Genomic DNA, 19,563 nt, shown 5'->3' on the forward strand with positions numbered 1-19,563 from the left:
TCGGCGGTTACCAGAAGCTTCAAAACACAATTAATTAATCATACTGTACTGCGGCTTCCGTGAGGTATGAAGATGTTGTATTTTTACGTTTTAGTGACCATCTATTCTTCTAAGCCTGTCCAGCCCTACGTATCCACAGGCTTTGTGTGCGGTCGCGCTGTGGCAGCGTTTAAACATGTCAGCCCTCCTCTCCGCGTTATGGTTGAGTCGCGCTTCGAGAGCAAGAACCAAAAAGACATTGCAGACTGCTTCAACGAATAAAAAATATTTCAATTCCTTTATATTTACGCCTAATAAAGTGAAAGTGCCGGCTAGTTGGTCGAACATATTGAATTACGGTAAAGCGCTAAAGACGAGGACGAAGAAGAGGTACATAACAACCACACGTGTGCGGGCTGGTCCCTAATTGAAGATGTTGATGTGGTTTCTCAATTCGAACTTTTTGATAATTCGACCAAACTTTTCGGTCCCGCAAGAGCCTAATTGACGAGATTCGACTGTATACCTATATTTGATGCCTAACGAAATGTAATCTGTTTTTATGAGCTGTGATGCCGTACTTGTATGCACGTGAAGGGTCATCGGTCAGTGCCTTTAATTTATGCCTCTCCTTGAAACTTATATACTTCCAAGAAAGTAAAAGTTATTTCTGTTCAATTGGATATATCGTTATATCGGCAACGTGAAAGGCCACACGGAGCCAACGCGTTCCTCTGTGGAAGAACCTGCCCTGTTGGTTTCCTGTAACAGCCTAACCTACCCGGGCTAGCGCGCAGCCTAATAGGACACATTTTCAAAAACCTTCATCTTCCCTTCCTAAGAACTCCCAACCCGCTGCAAGATCACCATCTCCCTTGCGGGGCACGCAGAAACCTTAAATGCTCTTCAATATCTGAGAGACTACAAAGAAGGCCCAGATGCCAACAACGCGGTTCTGAAGCAGTTTTAAATTTCTTGCACAACGTGTCCGCCGGGCGCGCTCATACTTACATGGGTGGTTCGATATCTTCTACTAGTTCTACCGCCATCATCGCCATTGCGGCATCTCTGGTCACAAGCAGGTTGCGAACGCCGCATATATGACCACGTCCGCATAATCAGAACTATTCGTACTTCGTGCCGCTCTTGAGAATGTTAGCAGAAATCACGGCGTAAAATGCCTGTGTTCGGTGATTCCCAAGTAGCCCTTCAAGGCCTGCAACCGGCACTGTGCCATATAAGAATTAATTATTCGCAGTTGAGTTCAAACATAACGGAAATCTAACACTGCTCTGTCATCGTGGAACACGGCATTGTTTATCGGTGGCTGCCTGCTCACGGTAGTATTTTTGGCAACCATATCGCTGATGAAACTGCTGGATCCGCCTATCAGAATCAGAATCAGTTTTATTCAAGACAAAAATGGGGATAATTATTTGATTAGTATATACAGAAGTAGGTCTCGTAGTTAGAAACTACCCGCCGTGGTTGCTCAGTGGCTATGGTGTTAGGCCGCAGAGCACAAGGTCGTGGGCTCGCATCCCGGCCACGGCGGCCGCATATCGATGGGGGCGAAATGCGAAAACACCCGTGTACTTAGATTTAGGTGCACGTCAAAGAACCCCAGGTAGTCTAAATTTCCGGAGTCCTCCACTACGGCGTGCCTCATAATCAGAAAGTGGTTTTGGCACGTAAAACCCCATAATTTAACTTTTTAATTTATTTAGAAACTGAAATGGGACCTCCTGTGCATGATAACTAGAATGAATAAAACAACAATGGCAACATGGGAAATTTCCGATAATAAAGGTTTTAGGAGACAAGGCATTAATGAACAGAAAAGCAGCAGATGAATGTATTAAGCAATAACAAAGCTTTGGATTAGACAACAAAAGGTGAAACTACAAAAAATAGCTTAAGAGAAAAAAAAAGAAGTGAGAATAACCAGTCCATGCTCATCCTACAATCCAGGGCGGACGAAGCTAAGGAGTTTATCTGAATTGCTTGTGACATTATGCTGGCTCTTTGGAGGGCTCTGAAGAATTCCGAAAATCGCTTATTCATCTTTCATTCGTCACTGTAGTTGCGACGGAACCTTTCCAAGAGCACACTAAAATGCTGCGCAGCGAAAGGCTAAGTGTGGCCTTCAAGATTGATGCTGCTTGCTCATCGGGATGACTTGGCTCCACCATGTGCGATCACTGCAACTATGATGAGACCACCGAGCGCCTCCTCTGCTACTGCGCCCGCTTGTCTTCCAACGTCAGTGACTTCTCAGGGCGCTCAGCCGACGGTATGGTCAACCTTTTACAGAGTCAAGTAACGGGGTCACGCGTCCTCTTCCATTCCTAATCCGCAAACCTACGCGGGCTTTATTGAATTTAAGGACATTGTTTAAGATCAATGCACCTTAGAAGACGATTATAGATAGCGCGTTTCTGCTACTTTTTGCTTTTGCCTTTTGCTTCTTTTTTTTTCAATCTCTCTTCCCCTTTCCCGCGTGCAGGGCAGTCAACAGGATACCCAGCTTGTTAACCTTCGTGCCCATTTCTTGCTATGTCCCTTTGTCGCAAACCAACATAGAGACTCACTAAATTTATCAAGGATAGAGGATGTGTGGGAAGGGGTGTTGATTGCAACACTGTGATCATGTCGACCAAAATAGGCTCTTCGCTGTGATTCTTCAAATATTTAGGCGCTTTAACCAAGACGGCGCCAAGGTATCACAGGTGTAGACCATGATTGCCACCCCCTTTTACAAATTTCCTGGCACTAGAGCACATTATAAATGAAGCTTGTGTTGCGTTGCAGCGCATTGGTAAGATGTGCTTCGAGCTTTACGCTCCTTAACTAATTGAGTTTTAAGCAACATAGTACATAACACCGCAGCCTTAGCCAATATTACTCCTAGGCTATAGTGATGTTATGTGAGCGTGCATGGCCAAGCTGTTTTATTGCATTCCGCGCTGTGTGGCGGTGCTAAAGTGGTCTGGTTGTATCGCAACGCTCCTCTTCTATCCACCAAGGTTGAGGGCAACCGACCTACTTCGGCCATGTTTTTCAAACTTTTCTGAAGAAATATTTGCAAGTAGGGTTGAGGATTGCGCGAGTTGGTATTGCAATCTAAAACTGGTACAGCGCAACATGGAAAGGAAGAAACAAGCTAGTCGCCCAGAAGAACAAGGCTGGCTTGGCTTATTTTTTTTTTTTCGCTGTTGCGCTGTATCAGTTTTAAAATATTTGCAATGCAGTGACGTATACCTTCATGTATATCTTGATGTATATCCTGAGGTATATTTTTCGTTTGTCTTCAGGTTTATCTTCACGGTCGCTCGTGGTGTAAGAATTGACGTAAGCTCTGTGTATGTTTTCGCGTAAGTCTTGACGTAAGTAATTTCGCGCCAGACTTCCCTATGAGAGCTGAAATTGGCTGTGCAGTGCACTTTGTCAGAGCACAATGTAGTAGCCGTGCCTAGTTTGCGCTACTCGTGCTGCCATCTGGCATCAAACGGCAAAACAAGAGTGCCCTTCGTGCGGTCGCCTTTTCTACATTGTTCCTGTCGGCGCTCGCGCAGGCCTCGTCGTCAAACAGACAGAGAAAAGCATTTCAATTTTACGAAACCGAAATCGCAGGTACTCGAATTTGCTTGGTAAAATGCTCCATTTCACATTGCCTCTTTTGCCATTTCATGGTGTTGGTAAACGATGGCAGTACACGATGGAAGGCCTAGCCTACATTTACAAGAACCACAATTACACTACCACACCTTAGCAACATGCCATCTTCAGTCGCACGCAAAGAGACGATGCGCCTTGATACACCGTTACCAAACCCCAACAAAATTTTCCAGGTGCTAGGTTTTTTTTTTAACTGCCTGATTTGCTATTCTCTGACTGTGACGTGGGTGCAATTATTCGGCTTGCGTGAACGTTGGCTTGGTTGCTCAGCTGCTTCTTTCAATCCAGCGCTTTATTTTGTATTCAGTTTTATTTAGACCACCTCAATGCATTAAAAATACGGAATCTTCCAGCACACAGTCACAGAAAGAATAACCAAGGCTCGTATTCACAGTAATGTCGTCGTGCTGATATTGTTTTTAAGAGTCGGCACCACGTAAACGTGATATTGGACTTGTTAGCGAAGGAGGCTTACCCGTGGCGAACGGACGTCAAGAACAAAAAGGTTTGCGAATTCGGCGCTATGTATATGCGACATTGCGTAATTTACAACTGCGAGTGTTGTGCTGCCGGAACATGCGGTATTCTGTTTACATGACTTCTAGTTCAGGCATGTATGTGCAATAAGAAGTGAACATCGCTAGTCGTAGCTAAGCCACAATTCCAGGTAATCAAAAGGCTGGTAAGAAGTTAAATGTATTCGGAAACATTAGAATGACTTTTTCTTGGCTTAGACACCATTTTTCAATACAATCTGAGCTCCAGCAGGTTTATTAAAGATTAACTGGAATTCTACATTCGGTCAAACATTTTTTAAGAAAGGGATTATAAACTTCTTCGCACCAAAACTAGCATATGAGATATTCTCACATTCCTCTTATATTCATTTTTCTTCTGGATTGCAGCTAACGAACATTGGCGGTATTTTTTTCTGTCAGAACCATTATACAGGAGGCCTACAGGCTTAATTTCCTGAGGGCCATGGAACGCAAGACGAAGCAGGCCCGTACCGAAACATTTGTTCAAATTCTAAACATACTGCGAATCGCCTGCTTCTTGGCCAATGCTCCATAGTGTGTATGCGCCAGTACTTGGAAGACAAGCTTTAATATTGTCACAGTCTGTAATGTGGGAAGAATTAAGCGGAGGCTCAAGGCGGCCTTGGAGACGACAAAAAAGAGTTTAGCATAAGTGCGAGTCGGCCTAGTTGGAACAGATTCATCCTAAAACTTTTTGTGCGCAACCAAACAGGGACGAAGAATAGGGGCAACACAAGGACAAGCGCTCGTCCTTGTGTTGCCCCTATTCTTCGTCCCTGTTTGTTTGCGCACAAAAAGTTTTAAAAAGAGTTTAGGTTCTTTTTTTCGCTGCTCTATGCATGTTGGCTCCGTCATTAAAAGCCATCTGTACGCTTCTTCCCTTCCTTCCCGAAACAATATGCAAACATGGTGGTGTGCCAGACAATCTTCTTTTTGTCATACAGGAAAGCCCGAGTGCACACTACATGGAACATCAGTATGAACCTACTCATGGCAGGTGATTTATTTCATGGATTTTAGATGTGAGGAACCAAAAAGAGCTATGTACTACTTCTTTGCAGACGTGACAATTTAGCTCCCAAAATGTCAATGCCACTGAGGGGAACCTTCAGCTTTGAAGCTCCTATCTGTTAACATATCACTAGTGCCCTTTCACGGGAAGCGCTCTTTATGTACTGCGCTAGTGGGCCTAAACTGAAGCCTGGGACACGCGTTGTAGTTGTTGGCTGGTCGTTGGAGGAAGGGGACGTTTGTCAATGCTCGTGTGAGTTCTCCTGTATGGCGTACTCTGCCTGTGTGACTAAGTAACGTATTATTCTTCTATTAAACCGCCCTGTTCTACCAAGACTTGTGCCTGAGTCACCGAGGGGAATGCAACGTATAGTAATGGATCAAAACAGACAAATATTTTTCTCAGCAGCCGCTACACCAATTTTGAATAAGTTTGTTGAATTCCACATAAATGATCTTTTTTTTTATTTTTATAGGCTTAGCTATCCAGTTTGCAACTGTGCAACTTAGCAATAAGGAGCGATTCTACAGTTCTGTAAGCCTGCCCCTAATAATGCCTTTAAAGCGTGCAAATTCACGTTTTATACACCGCTGTAAATTATACACTAAAATGTGAGTAAGGGCACTGCAATCTGTTGCACTGATTGTAAGAACTATGGGCAGCCAGGTTACTTATATATCAAATTTGACCGCTCTATATGTCCGAACAGACACAGGTTACAGTACAGAACCACGATATCTGCCTTTAGTGCAGAGTTACGGCTTACTTTTACATACCAATTTTCCAAATTTTTTATACAACTATTGACTTCCCAAGTCGTATTTCTAGTCAAATAGTTTTTAGAATTTAGCTTTCTCTCTTGAATGCAATCAATACCCTTAAAATCACTTGAGCGGTTGCCTAATGAAATAATTTCTGTGCCTTACATGTGTTTGATTTGAAAAGCAGAGTTGGTCTCGAGCTGAAGCTTCCTCTTAAGCCCAGTGTTTACGCAGTGCAAGTGTTGGATGCCCTGAGCCCAGTGCTTGCAAATCTTGCATAATCACAATAGCTCTTCCACTGCCTTCACTCCGTGATGAAGTGCGTAGCGCGACGATTTTCCAGTGGAATGCCAGAGGACTTAAATCACGGATTTCATGTTTCCGCCAATACGTTTTCACGAACCGATTTCCTGTAGTGGTAATATGTGAACCGAACGTGTCAAAAGCGCTAAGACTCTGGATACGAAGCCTTTATGGCGTCGACGTGCGGGCAATCCAGCAAAGTAATTGTTTACATCCGTACAGAACTTACTTACATCCCCCACTCAGTGCAGCCTCCTGATGGAAACCAATACGTATGTCTCCGCATTACAAAGAATAAAGTGGCCTTCACCCTTATCGGCGCCTACATATCCCCATATAGTCGGTTCGACGGCGACCGATTGCGAGACATCCTGACGGCGACTACTGGACCCTGGATTATCACGGGACACTTTAATGCTCATCACTTGGCTTGGGGAAGCTCCAGAATAGATTCCAGGGGTCGGAAACTTGTGGAATTTGCTTCCGACCACGAACTTAACATTATGAACGATGGCAGTCCAACGTACTTGCGTGGTTCGAACTATAGCAGTTGCTTAGACTTGACCTTGGTGTCACGGCAACTTGGTCAAAATGTTCGATGGTTCTCTGACATCGAGACTCATGGTAGTGACCATATTCCCACCTACTTAAGTATCACTGGATTTGGAAGCTTCTCCTCTTGTACTTCCCGACAAGCATATATAAGGTGGTCAACGTATAAGACAAAGGTGGAAGAGGCATGCAAAGAACGATTTACCGGCACCATTGAAAACCTTATTACAAGTGTACTGGAATCGTCTAAGTACACATTTACATCCGCTAAAAAACGTACGGATTTTGACATGGAACTTGAGCGACTACGAACGATTCGCAGAAGAGCCGAGAGGCGATACAGGCGCACGAAGTCAATTCATGACCTTAGAGTCGCTCGACGTATACAGAAGAAAATCCAACGTCGTATGGACAGGCTGGAGGAACAACGGTGGAAGACGTTCTGCGGATCACTTGACCCCCGCAAGCCACTGTCTATCATATGGAGGACGGTGCGCGGCCTTGGCTCGTCTCCACAGCAACGAAACCCATTTTCAGCCCTAGCCCTCCATCAAGGCCGCTCACAGGTCGGTATAGCCGAAGATTTCTGTGTGAAGATTGCGGGCAGTGTGGTCACCATCAATAGTGAAATTCTGGGTGAGGTTCCTGCGACACGCTTCACAGAATTGAATGTGTCCTTCTCACTTGAGGAATTGGACGCTGCTCTGGCCTCATGCAGGCGCTCATCGTCGCCAGGACCAGACGGCATCACCTACGCTGCTTTATGCCACCTAGGTGAAGATGGCCGAAGCAGACTGCTGGAATGTTATAACCAGTCATGGAATGATGGCGTCGTTCCTGAGCGGTGGAAGTCCAGCCGCTTGATACCACTCCTGAAGCCTGGAAAGTCGCCACTTGACCTAGCGTCCTACCGACCCATTGCGCTGTCCAGCTGTGTTGGGAAGGTCATGGAAAGAATGATTCTCACCCGCCTAGAATGGTATCTTGAGCGCCACAATGTATACCCCGATGCCATGGCTGGTTTTAGAAGAGGCCGTTCCTCAATTGACAACGTCATCGACCTAGTCTCGTCTGTACAACAGGAAAAACACCACAAGCGTATATCGGTTGCCCTATTCCTCGACGTGAAAAGCGCCTATGATAATGTAACGCATGAAGCCATCCTTGATGCCCTGGAAAATAATGGAATAGGTGGACGCATGTTTCGGTGGATTCGGAGCTATCTATTCAAAATATCCTTCTTTGTGCACAGTGCAGATGGCCGAACTGCTGACCATTACACTTACCGTGGCGTCCCTCAGGGTGGGGTTCTTAGCCCCACTTTGTTCAACCTTGCAATCCTTGGCCTTGTCGACGTTCTACCACATACAGTAAACCTTTCCATATATGCTGACGACATATGCATATGGGCCTCGGCAGTTACACGTCTCCAGGTGCGTGCAAGGCTCCAAAAAGCTGTCACCCTAACATCATCGTACCTGCGTGCGCAAGGCCTCAGCATTTCGACCGAGAAGTGCGCCTTAGTCGCCTTTACCCACAAGCCCATGACCTGGTACCCCATTTCTATTGACCACCAACCAATTTCCTACGCAAAAACTCACCGATTCCTAGGCGTTATTATAGACAGAGACCTTTCATGGAGCCCCCACATCACATATTTGAAGAAGAGGCTTACTCCTATCTCCCATATACTAAGGTTTCTTGCCGGTAAAACGTGGGGCACATCCGTGACATCTATGCTTCAACTATACAGGACACTCTTCCTGGGATACTTGCGATACAGCACACCAGTGCTGTCCAATGCTAACAAAACTAACATCCATGTCCTACAGAGCATTCAAGGCCAAGCCCTTCGAACATGTCTGGGGCTACCTCGAAATGCTTCAACCGTGGCAACAATTGCCACCGCGAGAGACCACCCAATAAGGACCTATATAGATATCGACGCACTCCGGGTGCATGTTCGCCATATATCCAGAGTCCCTGACCACCATCTCGCTCGCTTGTCTGAGAAAAGACCCAGGGCAGCGTTCTCCAGATCAATTGCGGCTAACCGGCACTCTTTGTCTTTGAGGCACTCACCCGCAACAAGAACGCCGTCCCCTATGTGGTGCTTGAAGAAGCCTCCAGTGTACCTTGCTGTTCCAGGAATAGTGAAGAAAGCTAGCCTGACCACCTCGGCTCTCAAGCAGATCACATTGGAACTTCTGCATTGTTCATACGCTAACCGAATTCATGTTTACACGGATGGTTCCGTTTCGGAAAATTCTACGGGCGCCGTTGTTCTACCATCTCAATCGGTCGTCATCAAGTTTAAGACATCACACGTAACGACATCTACAGGCTCTGAACTGGCCGCTCTTCGCGCTGCTGTCGAATACATCGAAAAAGAACCGCCCAACAAATGGGCAATATTTTGTGACTCGAAAGCAGCCCTCCAGAGCTTGCGAAGTTTACGACGTGGCAATTATGAACAGCTGGTGTCACAAATCAACGAAACCTGCCATTGCGCTTCTGAAAGAGGACATGATATCATATTTCAGTGGCTGCCGGGACGTTGTGGCATCGTTGGTAATCACCTCGCTGATGACGCTGCCCGACGCGCCCAGGCTGGCTCACCGACACTCCTTATACCTTTATCCAGAGTCGATGCTGCAAGAGAGCTTCGCAATCTCGCTCGTACAACCACGTTAGGTTGCTGGCATACACGTCAGAACTCTAAGTGTCGTTTACACAGCCTCGACCCATCACTGAAACTTACATTACCAGCGAACCTTCCACGACGTGACGCAACACTGCTGTGTCGGCTGTGGGTAGGAGTAGCATTCACCAACTCCTACAGCTATCGTATTGGAATGGCGGATTCACCAATGTGCGCTAAGTGCAAGTGTGAAGAGACCATCAGTCACCTTCTGTGCCACTGTTCTCGCTTCGATAATCAACGCGAGACTCTCCAGTGTGCCTTAAATAGACTGGATGACAGGCCATTTACGGAAGCGAAGATCTTGGGAGCCTGGCCTCACAGTTCATTGGCCCAGAAAGCAGTTCGAGCGCTTTTTCGCTACCTGAGGGCAACAGACTTGAGTGCCCGACTGTAGACATCCTAACCTAAGTTCTCTCTCTCCCTCTTTCACTCCCCATTCCCCTCCCCACGTGTAGGGTAGCAAACTGGACTCAGTCTGGTTAACCTCCCTGCCTTTCCGTCTTCCGTTCTCTCTCTCTCTCTCTTTTAAGACGTAATCTTGGATATAATTTATTTCATCTCTCCAGACTTATATGCATTCAAATTCTTGTAAACCATGGAGCTATTCCACCGAATGGTCAGGTACCGGACATGGCTGACTGCTCGCTCTATTATATATAAGCTCTGAGTGGCTAAGGCAAGAATGCCGCTCCGTGACCGTAGCTGTGGGCCGGTGGTGTCTATAGTTGTTTTGAATAATTTATATTTATTACTTTCCTTTGTATTTCAATACAAGCTTGTGATCGGCGACCAAACAACCTGTTCACGCCGCTTACACTATTAAGGAATAACACTATTAGAAACTTTCATAGGTTCACACCATCACTCGCTGAAGAAATAAGCTACTTCAGGGCTAACTTCATTATGGGAAGCACCCTCTGGTCTCGCCAGATAGTTTAACCGTTTCAAACACTGAATTTCTAACGTGCTTTCTAATAAGATCTCTAATTAAGCTCTCTAATAATAAAGCTCTCTAATAGTTAAACAATATCATATCCTCAGCTTCTCTTACGTAGATCTCTAAGACGCGCTTGCTAACCTCGGTACAGACGAAGTACTTTCCGCTACAGACACAGTGGCAGCTATAAAAAGCGACGGTTTTCTTTGCGAACATAGCTGGGCTTCGTGACCCTGGGTGCTGCGGCCTCGCTGTTCCTTGTTTTTCTCTCTGCGGTTCACTATCAGTCAGTAACCACTTGTGATCCACAAGATGACAATCATTTCTACGACCGACTTGCACCGAAGGTTTCTTCCAACCGCGCCTAACAGGGTACCCGTCGATTGCGTCAGTACGGCCTATTCGACAACTACTTTTTCTCTCCGGAAAAACGGGTTCATTTTCGTTTTGTTATTACTTTGTTGCGATACAAGATACTACATTTCCCTTGACCTTCCGCAGTAATCGAGTTCTTCAGAAGTGCGTACCGCAATGAAACTTAAACCTTGTCTTGAATAGGCGTTCGTGTTCGTGTCGGCGTTGATAAGGGGATCACATATACAGGGTGTCCCAGCTATCATGCACCAAGATTCAAAGAAAGCATGCTAATGCCACGAAGGTGGAGCGAACCAAGGTAATGCTGTTTGCCGTCGCTTGGAGATACTCAGATTATGTATTGCTTTCCGCCTAATTACATCATTATTATTAATTAAATAATCAGTTTCTCAAATACTGTCATCAGATGAAACGTGTCAATGAGAAATGGTTAAGCAACATGAGAAACATTCTATACCTACGAGACACCGGCAGCTGTTCTTGTACGATGATGTTGACAGTGTAGAACAGTGTAATAGTCTAGCAGTGTCATTATTTCCTAGATCTGCTGAAGATATCACGTAACAGCCTCTTGGCCCCCTGAAGGACTGTGAAAATGTGAAATAAGTTGCTAACATTTTCGCACTCGTGACACGTGAGGTAAGGCCAAGTAGGTATCGCAGCGAGATCTATTTTACAGACCAATTTTCGAAGCCAGTGATGCGGCACACCAGGTACATTTACGTTGAACTTGGTGTCGCGACATTACCTAAAACTTTTACAAGCTGGTTGGGCCTGTGAATACTGCTGCCGATTCGGTTCCAATCTCCATTGTTCTACGTTTGTCAATTCGTGTGCTATAAGGTCGTCAAATTGTTGTAGTTGCATATTATATAAGTGCGAGAAATTGCAGTGGTTTCTTTTCACCTTCTGTCATACTTATACCGGCTAATTAAAGCGCAGCTACGAGATAAACTTTTGTCGATTCAGAAAGCCTACTCGCATTGAGCATTACTAGATAGGTACGGCATTGAACTCACCTGTGCACAGCAACGCGAAAGCCACCGCCTTAGCGTCCATGTCGGAGTCTTCTAGGCGCTTGCTTGAAACTTTGCAGGAGCGCACGCTTTTAAGGGCGGAATCGTGTATCGCTGCAGGTACCGGCAACACACGCGGCCGCCACGGGAAAACACTCAGCTTCCCGGAAGCTGCACCATCTCCGGCAACGGTAGCTCAATGCCGGTGTTGGCATCGCCTTGTTGCAACCAGTTCGAAAAAAAAATGCAGAACAATAAAGGCAAATACTGAATTGGAGACCCCGTCCGTGCGAAACTGCCGCTGCCTGGCATATAGTGTGTAAGCTGTCCGACGCCGAATGCAATCGGTATCATTTTCCTTTGCTTCTTGGCACTATTTTCCGTGTTGCCGTAGCGCTAAATTAAGGAGTTGGCAGAGGTCTTCCGTCGGTCATTACGCTTTTAGCTGCACTGAAGTTCTCTTCTTTTTTTTTCGGGGAGAGGGAGGGGGGGAGAAAGCGGATGGGCGGCTGTAGAATGTTAATAGGATGTCTGACGTCCACGCCTGGAAGTACTACAAATAATGCCTTGTTCGTTCGTCCCATACATTGCTTGCTGAGCCTTACGTGTTAATGGCTTGCTCACCTTGCCAGACAATCAACTCACGTTATTTAATCGCAAGCACCACAAAATTCGTGGATGAGCGACTGAAACTGCGTTCACTGTAACCGCTGAGCAGTTAAAGCGAGACAGCCCTCGCTTGTTTACAACGACAAATATGGTTGCAATACATATAAAAATGCTTTGCCATGAGCGCAGCCTCAGCATTGCTCAAGCGGGCTGCATGAGTAGTAGCAGCTTTGTGAGCCTTTGTGAAATCCAAGCATTCTATTTGTCAGCGCAGCCACTTGCACTCAGTGCAATCATCTTCCCGACAGTCTTACCAACATAGGCTATCAGGTTCGGTATGAAAACGCCATATTAAACCCCATAAACACGCTATGGCGACTTAGTGGCTATGGCATTGCGCTGCTAAGCACGAGGTCACGGGATCAAATCCCGATCGCGGCAGCCGTGTTTGTATGGGGTCGGAATGCAAGAACGCCTCTGTGCGGTGCATTGGGCCGTGAAAAAACTCCAGGGTGCAAAAATTAATCAGGAGTCCTCGACTACAGTGTGCCTCATAATCATATCGTGGTTTTGGCACTTAAAAGCCCAGAATCAATCAAATCAACCACCGCAATACTATTTAGGGATTGGTAATAACAATTTCATTGGGTCATGTCACATGTTGATCATCGTATTACCTTTTCTACGTCGGTACAAGTTGTGTAGTATCTAACTTAAGTCCTTGGTTATTGCATTTAATCTTTGGTTAACGCGTGTTTTGTTATTGTTCTTGCTTCGTTGTTTTTTTTTATATGCTGTACATTTTAACAATGTAATGTTCCTTCTCACCAAATGCTACATATAGCCGCCTGTGAGGAATATGCAAATGAAAGATATCTTTGCATCTCGTGACGTTGACTATTTGGTTGAATTACGTCTAGTTTTATAAAGTAGCAATTCAGAGGGCCATTTGGCTCCACATTCAGAACCACATTTCATTTGTCCGAGGAACGACGAGCAGTGTACTGGTGGGCCCTGTTATCAGGCTGAATGCTAGCTTGGGGTGACATAACATCCGGCAATCGAGACTTGTTTTTTTCCACCGTCTGCCCTTCAGTCGGTCTTCAAGTTTGCAGTAGTGCTCGAGTTGAAGGACAACACGTTTTTGTGCTTGTCTGTGTCGCCCCTCTTACCTTCCACCCCCTTAACTCAAACATAAACCCAAAGATATTGCGTGCAAGCACGCACAGCATAGGAACGATCAACGCACATTTGGTTTTTAACGGCAGAGATAAACGTTCTCAACACAATGTTTCATTATGTCTTTTATTTGGCGCTTGTATTCTGCTCGACCTGATGATGCACGTTTTCTCTTCCCTTAGCTTTTAGCCTCCCATTTTTTCAGCTTCCCCAGTGAAGGGTAGCAAATCGAATGTTCCCATTTTGTTATCGTGCCTGCCTTTCCCTTTATTCCTGTCCCTCTCTGTGCATCAGAATCTTTTGCGACTACGTGATTCTAGGTGTGCGTGTGCGTGAGTGTGCTTCTTTATTTCTTTTTTTTTTCTGGATACAATCAAATAGTGGTCATGTGCTTCTTAAGTCCGCGGCCATATTTTTTTATGTGTCATCGCAGAAGAAGCTAACTGTTGGAAACTGGCTTTGCTTTACCCATCCGTCTATCCTTACCATTACACATATGTCGCCATGCCACCAACTCAACATCCGTCCTACCATTATTTGAAGATGAATAAAAACTTACGATTTCCCATTTTAGGTACTACAGAATAAGATCGCGCCATCGCGCCCACGGACAGCTTGAAGCCGGACGCATTAACCACTCGTTAAAGTACTCTTCATCATCCGCCTACCACCATCTCAACCCCAAGTTTCCAGGTTTTATAATTTGTGTATTACGTGGATAAATGACTTCTTTCGCCACTGGGAAGGGAGGTTCAGCGGTTTGAGGGGTGGAATCTGTTCCCCAATTTTCTTTAACTGAACAATCCGTTTTCGCCATTTCTGAAATTTGCTTCAGTAACGAAGGAGCTACTGATGATATATTTTTTTCTTTCTTGCCCCCACTCCACCTCCGTGGGCAAATTTTCTCTCGTATTTCCTGTCTAGGCAGCCTTGCATTTTCTAAGTCTGCACTTTATCATCGTTTGTGGCTGTTCAGTTTCGCTGTATTCACAAGGTAGCGCTCTGCGCTCCGCGCTTTATCTGAACCTTTCAGTAGACTGCGTTGCAAGCTGTGCTGTCTCTGTGGCAGTGCGTCTTTTTTAAAATTATTTCTGTGTCGTATTCTTCTAATTTTCTTGTTAATGTATGCCAAGCCTTCTCCCTTATGTATTCTGTGGTATAAATGTTATAAACAGGGATACGGTGGCCTAGAAAGGCTGGCCAACGTTTCGATAGGAGGACCTATCTTCGTCAAAGGTGGCCTCGTCATCCTCAGCATGTTAGTTTTAAAGGGTTAGTACAGTGACGTCACGTGCGGTTGTTGTCGGTGGCGGCTGGTGTTACAGGGAGAGACTTCAAAAAGAATAAGCGCTGTCGCCTGACGTCTGTGAGCGTGGTTCCTAAGACGAGGAACCACGGTCCCAGACCAGACGTCAGCCCTTCTTTTTCTTTTCTTTTTCTTTTTTTTCCTCTTGATGTTTTTTTTTCTCCTTTTCTTTCTTTTCTTTCTCCCCGCCTTCCGACTCCCCACTCTTGTTTCCTCGTCTTAGGAACTACGCTCACAGACTTCAGGCGACGGCGCTCATTCTTTTTGAAGCCTCTCCCTTCACAACCAGCCGCCACTGACAACAACCACACGTGACGTCACTGTACTAACCCTGTAAAACTAACATGCCGAGGATGACGAGGCCGCCTTTGACGAAGATAGGTCCTCCTATCGAAACGTTGGCCAGCCTTTCTGAAGCACCTTATCCCTGTTTATAACCTTTATACCACATTGTGCTATTCCATCTGTCAGCCCCTTTTTTCCGTTATGTATTGTTTTTCATGTCCATTTTGCAAGTCTGGGCAATATTTCAAATTTACGTGTAATTTCTCATTGTGTAGCACATGCCCCCTTCAACAACAACTGTCTTGCTGCTGCCGCACCTGTCACTTCCCATGGGGCTTGTAGCCTGCGCGACACGCAGACTGGGATATTTGTGACGTCAGCGCACGTGTTCGGAAGCTGAAACTTCATCTACCTCATTTCGGCAGCAGAAAGACTATCGTATGGACAACTTGACAAGGATGCATGCCCCTTGTCAAGTTCGTTTGCAGGGCTGCTTCCTCGCAAAGTGCCTCGAGCGGCCAGTCGCGCGGTAATTTTGCGTGGATTTACGCGATTCTTTCACGCCCGGAAAAATAGTTATGTAGCACGTATTGAGCAACATAAAGCTGTATCGGGACTTTGTCATGCCGCTCTACAATTTTCTCATTGACACTTCTCCTATAGTTATAATATTTGAAAAGTTGAATAATTAATTAATACTAATTGTTTAATTGGCCGGTATGAAAAAATAATAATTTCAGTAGGTCCAAGCGACGACGAACAACATTACCTTGTTTCTGCCCAGCTACGTGGCATTCACATATTTTTAAACACTGGCTAAAGTTTGCTGGGACGCCCTGTAGAATGGCAATGCAAGCCATGAAATTAAAGCTGTCGAAAGGGTGGAGAAAAATGATGTACTGCGCGAACTTCAAAAGTGGTTAGGAGTAGGTAGATGCATAGAATATGATGTTTTGTACCTACTCCCTGCGTGGAGACATCTGTAGCTCAGAATATGCCTTTATGGGTAGCATTGCCTGATATTGAAGGAGACAACGCCAACGTAGACTGGGAATTGTTATCAGACATCTTTAAGCCCTAAGGCTTGAATGACGATTTAGGGGAGCTGCTGAAGGAGACATTTACAGGCAACCGGCTACACATTGTATCGGAAGGTCGAAAATCTGATCAAGTTTTGGAAATTCAGCAAGAATTGTAGCAAGGATGTCTTCTGTCTGCATTGTTCTTCACGATTTATCTTAAGTTTATAGAATGGCGACTGGAAAAGAGTGAATGAGGGTTTGATCTATCTTACATGCGTAATGGACAAATGGTGCAACATAAGGTTCCGGGACTGCTGTACGCGGATGACATAGTGCTACTAGCGGTGAATTCAAGAGATTTATGGACAATTGCGAATATCCGTGGCAACGCAGCGACAAATCAGGGCTTAAGTTTAGCACAGAGAAATCAGAAAATATGATCTTTAATGAAGAAACTAGTAATTACGCAGTGTCAATTTAACAGCAAGTCATACGTATAGTCAAGCAATATAGATACCTCAGCTCATGCATAACCGAAGGAAAGGATTACGAAAGCACCCACCAAGATAATCTGTAAATGAAGGTGAAGCGGAATACAGCAATAACGAAACACAGAGCACTGTGGGGCCAAAGTAAGTATGAGATGGTGCGTGGAATGTGGGAAGGAATAATGATGCTAACGCTAACGTTCGCAAATGCCATATCTTGTCGCGGTTGGAAGTTAATGAAACATCGTTAGGCCGGTTGAGTTTGGGAGCCCACGGTAACAAAACCCCACAAATGAGGTATTGCAGGGGGACATGGGTTGGGCCTCTTGTCAAGTCAGAGAAGCGCAGAGAGAAATTGGTTTTGAAGAAATACTCAGAAACATGGAAGAAAATAAATTGGCAGCTAAAGTGCAAAAGTATCTGTGCCTGAAGAGCATGCGCACAGAATGCAGGAAGAGGTCAAGAAAGCTGACAAGGAAGTGCACGGCAATTTAAAGTGCAAATAGACAACCAGGAGTCATCACAAAGAAAGTGAGGGAAGCAGACACAGCGAATTGAATGCGAAAAAATATTGTCACGCGAAGGACGAGTCAGTAAGACGAGCAACTATTTACAGATTATATTTACAGCGGCGATTGCAGCGCTGACCGGTTAGATTCACGGCGCGAGACCAGTTCCTCCTCCTTTCTCGAGTGATGGCGCCCACGCGCCTTCTTCAAACAATCAAATACCACACGCGTGTAGCAATATAAACGCGAAGGACAGTGGAGAATTGCAAAGGTGGGAAGAAGGAATATTAGAAGGGAAAATCTATACGATAACACAAAGGCAATGCCATCCTGTCTGAAGCTCGAGCTGGCTGCCCAAGAAGAAAAACATAGAGGAGCACGTATTCGCCACAAGATGAGCCATATGGATGTTGCAGCAAAAGTCCCGAGACCACTAAGCACATCCTAATGGAATGCGAAGGGATCCAAACAGCGATATCAGTACGCAAGGCACACCCTCCAGAACGCTTGGATTTAAAGTGGACGGAAACATCAACCGGTCAACACTCTAGATAAGCAAGATACGTATGAGTATTGGTGGGAAAAAAATGCAATGAACAGATTGATAAGACCGCATCTGTTGCAGGCATAGGTAGCGGTACAAGGTAGATAGAGAGGTTTTGAGGAAGAAAAAAAGAAAATTATGGAGATCCATGCAAAAATGCGAGAATGAAAAACTTATATAGCATTCCTGATTAAATCGAGTACGCTAGGGGACTATCCCCTTTAGTCACGGCGTCCACATTTGGGGACACCACCTAGTTTTCCCATTTCTGTGCAGTGGCAGCAAGAAATAGAGCACAAACATTATGATTAGGGTAAATTGAACATTTTGCTACCTTAGAACCGTGTGGGAGCGAGCTAGTTGGTACGGATTACTTATTTTAACAGCGCCAAAAACACATGAACAAGGAAGAGCACAGGACCAGCGCTGACTGCAAACAACAGGTTTATTGAAGCGAGCACAAATATATACTATTCTCAAAGGGCTGCAAGAGGGAAAACAAGAAAAGGTGGGCGGGTCATCTTCAGTCAACTCTTGTTGCGCATAGGTCACAAACATAAAACGATACAAATGTAAATTACAGAATATGAGCACAATCGAAACTCATTAACTTCTAAGGAACTTAAGTTCCTTATCGCAAAGAGCTACAGAAAGGGTGCTTACGCAAATGGCTCCTAATTGACAAATTGAAAAGGTCTCAAAGATTACCCCGGCCATCTGGTCGCTGTACCTTCTCAACACACATGTGTCTTCTAGGTGGGGTGCATAGCAAAACTATGCAGAATGAAGAGCTAGACTACTAGCAGTCTTATTCTTGACACTGTGCGCATGCTCACGTAAACGTTAATACAGCGTGTCGTTTGCCTAACCTAATTTGCCGGTTGCCTAACCTAACTTTACTAACCTAAATTACGTCGATAACACTTCTGAATGATGTGTACAATTACAGAGTACCGCTTTGGTGAAAACACTACCTTGTTTTACGTGACCTTTGACGTGTGGGACGTCGGCAGCAATGTCGAAATATGTTTTTCTTGAAATTCTTGCCGCCAATAAATAAATTCTGCACGGAATTCAAGCGGTTGATTCAAATTTTTTAGGAAGAAATTTATCATGACTGACTTTACAACAATTAAATATTTAGTTACTCTACAACTGTGAGGCCTCAAAATAAAATGCACAATGAGTCATTCTACCAGGTTGACTTGCTTTCAGTGGAGTCTCATGCACCCTGGCATAAAATTATGTTTCATGCAGGTATCGACAATCGATCATGATTCGTGACTGACGGGGCTATTTGTCACCGCGCCATTTCTAAGGGGATGCCTGTAAATCATCAGCATCATCATCATCAGCAGCATCATCAGCATCATGAAACTCGGGTGCTGGTTTCCCATTGGTACCACTTGCCTGGAATCGCACTAAATGGCACTAATCACATACGCTGTGACAGGAGTGTCATTACTGTACTCATCTGTATGCTGCCGTTTTTGATGGCAACAGTTAACAGGTACAAGGACCTGCCTATGAAGCTCGAGTTGTACGATTAAGCTTTTTCTAAATTTTTATGTGTGCGAACACTTTCATTTGACTTAAAAGGGTATGAATGCTAGCTAGTTGGTACCAATCTATGGGTGAAAACAGCGCAACGGACAAAGACAGGACAGTGCAGGACAGTGGTCGTCCTGTGTCCCTCCCTTGTCCATGTTTATTTAGCGCTGTTTTCACTCATGCTTCCATATGCCCTGAGAGAAGCATTAAAAGA

General features: G+C 45.1%; 1 protein-coding gene across 2 annotated transcripts in view; it reads right to left on the minus strand.

The window, feature by feature from the left end:
* The window catches only part of LOC126522612 (uncharacterized), a 50,220-nt gene that overhangs the window by 17,112 nt on the left and 13,545 nt on the right, over positions 1–19,563 (minus strand). Inside the window, exon 1 of one of the 2 annotated variants that reach the window (XM_050171385.3) lies at positions 11,860–12,058. The exons of the other annotated variant lie outside the window; for it this stretch is intronic. Within the exon in view, the coding sequence (XP_050027342.1) occupies positions 11,860–11,899 (40 nt within the window). The 5' untranslated portion in view covers positions 11,900–12,058. Of the gene's footprint in view, positions 1–11,859; positions 12,059–19,563 lie in introns of those variants that run through there. 2 annotated transcript variants of the gene reach the window in all.

The sequence above is a fragment of the Dermacentor andersoni genome, chromosome 6 (assembly GCF_023375885.2).
Source record: "Dermacentor andersoni chromosome 6, qqDerAnde1_hic_scaffold, whole genome shotgun sequence".
Classification (NCBI taxonomy): Eukaryota; Metazoa; Arthropoda; class Arachnida; order Ixodida; family Ixodidae; genus Dermacentor; species Dermacentor andersoni.